Genomic DNA, 6,000 nt, shown 5'->3' with positions numbered 1-6,000 from the left:
TGAGATGTGTGAAGTGAGCGACTTTGCTTAAAAATAGAACAAAAATGGATTTCAAATCATTAACCTTGTATGGAAAGTCGAAAAAATTTCCGCTCTACTGTAATTTTTTTCCTTCGCGTTTTCGAACTCAGGGCATGATTCTACACCAAAAACGATCATCAGCTTACCGAGTTCAAAAATGCTGTAAACTAGTGTAATTAATAGAATAAGGACACACCATACTGCTACAAAAGACAGACTTGCTAAATGGAATTTGCTCCGATCAGATACGTGTACAACTTGCAATACTCAAGAAAACCTTCATCACATCCTGTTTGACTGCATTAGACTCTCGGGGATCAGGAATAAGTTTCCTGTTCTTTACCAAAAAAATGATCTTCAACTACTTCTCAAAAATAAAAATAAAACAGAACGAATACCTTCAAATAGCTCATTTCCTCAACGAAGCAAAAATGTTTGAGTTTTTTAGTTTTAGATGTAAAAATGTAAATATTTTTTTTAATAATCACTGGTGCAGGGATGAATTCTAACCACCACTGAGGAAATTAATCAAAAGTTTTGAACTCGCGTAATCGTCATTTTAATTTTTGTTGCTTTTTAATATCTTTGACACTTGGCAAGTGTGGACCAAACAGGTCTGTGCCATAAAGAGAGAAAGAAAAAAAATATTGAGACACATTCTAAATCCTGGCCACACAATGGATACTTCATAGTTGCACCTTAATTCTGTATCCATGGTCGAAACGGAGCTCCCCACGAGACGCGAAAACGATCCAAGCCAGCCATCACAAAACGAAACAAGCTCCTCAACGCTCCCACAGTCACCGTGCCGCACCACCCACCACAGCCACCCACCATCGCGGTAACTCACTCTCGCGCCGCGGTCGCCAAATCTCCTCGTTCGTTGCTTTGCGTTTGCATTTATTGGCTGAGCGCTCTCTGTCTCTCGCGACTTGGGCCCCATTTCACACAATCCAATCCAATCAGTGAGTGAGTAGAGTTTTATCGCGACGGGCACGGTCTTCTGCGCGTTCCATCAATCGGTTGGAAGAAAAAAAAAAAATAGTAGTACCTATATATTCAGAGAGTTGTGTTGGGAAAATTTTTTTGATAGGAGGGAACATTTGGATTCATTGAAGGATAATTTAGTGCTGCGATTTTTGACTGGATTGAATGGGGAAATTTGTACGCCATCGACGCTGGGAGGAAGCTCAGATTTCTCGTGATTGCTAGAACTGGCGAGTGAACCGTGCTGTGCCATTTCCTCTGTGCTTTGGCCTTAAGGTACAAGGTTTTTTCGGTCGTGGATCGTGGGAGATCGGGGTAATACGCGCCAGCGGGGGGTTAAAACGAGTCGTCTCGATATCTCTCATATCTCTTTGATAATAAAGTGGTTTGATGTAATATTTCCGCGCTAATCGATAGAATTTTTAATTTCCTATCTTGTTACTCACTATAACTTGGAGTTTCACAAAGCAAAAAAGTTATTCGAATCAGAAAAGGTTTTTATCCATTTATTGTAGGAATGCTAAAACTTTTCAAAATGGAACAAACTTGCAAAACTGGATATGAAAAACTAGTTTCTCACTTGTGAAATTCACTATCCACGCAGAAAGTACAGTTGTTCATGCTAAACACGCGTAGTTCAAGGCCCAAATTCGATTAAACCTCTTGCGCCGGCTCTCTGCATAACATCAAAACAAATCAACCATTTGAGTTATGACAGCAGTGTCAAAATTCAGAAAATCAGAACCCTTCAAATGTGCATTAATTTCCTCGAACGGCAGCTTATATATAACGTCGTGTAAACGTCGTGATACATGTAACACTCAAATCACAGTTTTTTCATGGCAAGTTATATTTGGAAGTGATAAATAACGTAAATTGATTCGCAATTTCCAGTAAATGGACGAAAACATATTAAACTTTTGTATGCCGGGAAATAGAAAGGACATTTGTATGTGCTTCATGGCTAAAATCGAGTGACTCCTTACGGGGCACGCATTACCCCGATCTCCCCTACCATTGTAAACTGGGGGGAACCCGGTCGCTGTCGGTACTTTTTTTTGCAGACTGGGACAGGTTTTTTCGCCTTCTTCGTTGGTGCACTGGTTTTTAGTGAACGCGAGGGGTGTGGGATATCATTTTTTTTTCTTAGCGCTGTCTTCACGCCGAGCCGTGTAGGTTTGGTGTCTCTGTGTGTGGGACGACCACGGCCAAGACTACCTATATGAGCGCGAGGAGGCCACCGCTGTGTTTTTATGGGAGTGTGAATTGACGCGTATTCGAAGGTCTCCGGCGGAGGAGCGCTCAGTGAGTGAGTAATGGATTTATCAATCGTGCAGTGATAAGCCTCTTGCGAAAGAAAACTGTCATCGTAGTAGGCTCGAAAGTCGAAGTTGAGTATCGAAATCGCGATTGAATCGAAGACGGCGGTGTGTTGACGGCAGAGCCCGGCGGGGTGAGCGAACGACCCTGGGTTCGATCCTCGCTGTGAACGGGCAGAGCACAGGGAGAAATATTGCGATTCTGTCACATTACGCACGCACATACACACGCACGGATCGACAAACGAACGAATGAGTGGATGCGCTCGCGGCTCCAGTTTCGATTTGGATTGCTGGTGGCTCTTGCTCTGGCGAGTCGCGACTCGCGTGCGCGATTTATTCGCGAAGAGAGTGAGTTACCTGCTGAGTCGAGCGTATCTTGCATTGTTTTTGTTCTTGGCGGCGAATGTTTGCGTTTTGCATACATAGGCACATGGCAATTGGCTTGAATAACAAAAAGCAAATCTAAATTCTTCCATTCATTCGTTTGTTTATGTCATCGGTGCGAGGGAATCGCTTGAATCGCGTTCTTTTATCGCTGGCAATCCGAAACGCGAAGCTTGCAGTGGTGCAGATTTTCACTGCAATCGACGAGTGCCACCGGAAGAATAGGAGGCTGCTGAATCGCGTCAGCTGAGAAAATCGTGTGCCGCCGACTGAGGACCGACGGCCGAGGCCGAGGAAAAACGACGAGTGAGCGAGTGAGTGGGTGGTGGTGAACTAGGGCGGGCGTCGATCGTGCCAGGTGGGGGGCATCCGGCGCTGAATTTGTTTCTGTTTCGGGACGGATTTTCCCGCTGAGGCAGGAGCAAAAATCTTCACCCAACAGAAACAGAGTGTCGGCAAAATCGATTTGCCTCGCGTGTGTGTTTATCCAGAGCAAATGAAGAGCGCCTGGCGCGTAATTGTGGAAGAAGAAGCTGCATCCAGCCGTCTGGATTGTTTATTCCTTCGGGTGGATTGAGTGCGATTGAGCGAGGAGCAAGCAGTAGGCGGCGAGTGAGACGAGGCAGATTCCTCGCATACTTTGATGTTGCTTGGTGCTCCACGAAGAGAAGATTTTCCCGAACATTCACCACCACTTGTTGTCGTTGTTGTAATCCGCATTTTTGAGTGCTATTGTTATCATTATCGTTTTTCCAATCACACCATCAGCAGAAATAACGAGAGCGAGTGATTTTTCTGCTCATAAAAACGAGTTCCGGGAAATTAGGTCCTCCGAGAAGGACGAGAGCCCAGTAGGCGAGTGTTTCAGCGTAAAAAAAAGTATCAGAAGCTCGGTAAAAAGTGTTTATCCGTTTCCATGTAAACTACGGTGAAAGTGGTGTCAAGTTCCGTGTCAATCGGCTACGCCTGGCTTGTTTAGTGAGAAAGAAGGAAAACAAGCGACAGCGAGAGAGAATACATTCGCACGCACGTGAACCCACATACAAACATCACCGCACAGGAAGTAGCATTGGCCAGCCAGTAGAGAGGGCGATTGTGTCCGGTCCATACGGTCGTGGTTTTTCATTCATCGCACAGCGCAGCACAGCACAGCAAAACAACAACAAACACTTCCACACGCCAAGATGGCGGACCTCGAAGCGGTGCTGGCCGATGTCAGCTACCTGATGGCGATGGAGAAATCCAAGTGCATGCCGGCGGCACGGGCCAGCAAGAAGATCGTCCTGCCGGATCCAAGGTGAGTTTCTGACCCTCTCACTTCCGATATGAATTTCAATTTATTTTACAAATTCTGAAAAACTTGTACTCATTTCTTGTTTTATACCCCTCGTACAAAAAATAGGTATTTTTGACATCTCTGTCTTTATTTACACACTAAAAAATATTTCCGTAAAATTTCTTCAACATCGTTACAAACAACGGAAAAAATAGTCTTATCGTGATTACCAAAGCTGCCAATCTTTTTGGGATGACATTTCATTGAAGTAAAAATCCTAAAGAGTTCACATCGCATACCACTTCCCGATAGAATCGTAGGTAGCAAACAAAAAAAGGTTTTCCTTTACGCTACTGGTAAATAAACAAACAAACAAACAAACATCGCATACCACTTCAGAAATTTCTAAAAATCCAGCAAAGACGAGAGCTAATCAAACTTCGACGTGTAGATAGAGTCATCCCTTTCAATCACCTCTCCAGCAGCGTATGTGGCGGCACCCACAAGAATACCGGAAGTCATTATATTGGTATGGAGATATTTGTGGTGCTAAAAATAGAATCACTTTTCTCGACGACCACGGTCAAGAAGGAAGGAACACTGCTTCTTCTTCTTCCATCGCATCATCGGTAGCTACCTACAATTTCTTTTTCCAGTATAGACTAGATATGCAGCATCATAGTGAGAAGCTCATCACTCATCGCTGTTGGTCTAATGGAGTGGTCTGATACTTAAATATACATGTGCTGGCTGGATAGAATGTACTATGCATAGTAGGCCGGGTGGATTTCTCCGTTCGTTTCGAGGTCATCGGATTGGATGGGAACAGCTGTCGATTCGGTCAGGGGTTGAACGTTGAATCTGTGTGGCATTTTTTTCTGCTTTTCAACTCTACTCCGTTTTCCATTTATGAGGATGTCTTTTCTGTTGAGCTAGGTTGTGGAGAGGCGTTTAGAAGAATACAAATGAATTGATTCACATTTATTTTTACTGTGGAAATCGTAAAAGAAGAGCATTTAGATAAGAATCAAAACAAAGGAAAAGAAGATGATATAGACTAAAGTAGGTTTTAAAAACATTGCGCGATCAAAAAATTTGAAGTACTATGGATAACTGACACTGAGGAAGATTACAAATGGTAATCGAAATACGCGTATCTGTCAAAGGATACGCATAACAGGGTGGAATTAGAAGGTACAAAGCTGATTATGCTCATTCGAAGAGGGTATATATACAGTCATGGGCTCATGGGTCGAACTTCAATTAGTAGAAAATACCAGCGAACTCGCCAGCTGCATGGTTATAATCCTCCATGAATTCCTTCAGGCATTTCTTCAGAATTTCCTTATTAATTCATCCATAAATTCATTCTGATTTTCCTACAGAAGTCCTCCAGGAGTGCCTTCAGAGATTGATCTAAGAGTTCTTTCTAGGATTTCTCCAGAGGTTCCTTCGAGGAACCCCCAGGAGTGCCTACAGAAATTATTTTAGCAGTTTCTTTTGGTGTTCCTTTAGGAATTAATCTTGAGAATCATCGAGATTTCTTTTTCCCGGATTTGTCAGAATTTTCCTTAAGAATTTTCTTTTTTGCATATTCATATAGCAATTCCATCTGGAAATTTTTCAAAAGTTTCTTCTGTGATTTTTCAGTTTTTTCTGAGATTCTTCAAGGTGTTTCTTAGAGTCTTTATTGGATTCCTACAGAAGCTCCTTCGAGGATTCCCTGAACAGCTCCTTTACGGATGCCTACTGAAGTTCCTTCCAAGAATTTCCAAGATTGACCAAGAGATGTTTCTGGGATGTATTCAAGAGTACCTTCAAAGATTCATCTTTTTGGGAATTTCAACTGTTTATTTTTTCCAGTATTCCTCCAGAAGTTCCACTCGGAATGTACTGCTTCCTTTTAGGATTTTTTCAAGAGCCTTCTGCGATTTTTAGAGTAGTGGTTTCTTCTGAGATATCGGAGAAATTACAGAGTGGCTCTGGAAAACCCCAACGCGATTTTGCTGG

General features: G+C 42.9%; 1 protein-coding gene across 7 annotated transcripts in view; it reads left to right on the top strand.

Moving 5' to 3' along the window:
- The first annotated feature begins 985 nt into the window (after positions 1 to 985).
- The window catches only part of LOC109426380 (G protein-coupled receptor kinase 1), a 359,171-nt gene continuing 354,156 nt past the window's right edge, over positions 986 to 6,000 (top strand). Inside the window, exons 1-3 of one of the 7 annotated variants that reach the window (XM_062856258.1) lie at positions 1,053 to 1,284; positions 2,159 to 3,020; positions 3,483 to 4,011. In XM_062856258.1, coding sequence (XP_062712242.1) covers positions 3,899 to 4,011 — 113 coding nt within the window. In that variant the 5' untranslated portion in view covers positions 1,053 to 1,284; positions 2,159 to 3,020; positions 3,483 to 3,898. The other 6 variants (XM_029875606.2, XM_029875602.2, XM_029875601.2 and 3 more) reach the window with 6 other exon arrangements.

The sequence above is a fragment of the Aedes albopictus genome, chromosome 3 (genome assembly GCF_035046485.1).
Source record: "Aedes albopictus strain Foshan chromosome 3, AalbF5, whole genome shotgun sequence".
NCBI lineage: Eukaryota > Metazoa > Arthropoda > Insecta > Diptera > Culicidae > Aedes > Aedes albopictus.
This window is presented reverse-complemented; position numbering and strand designations above follow the sequence as displayed.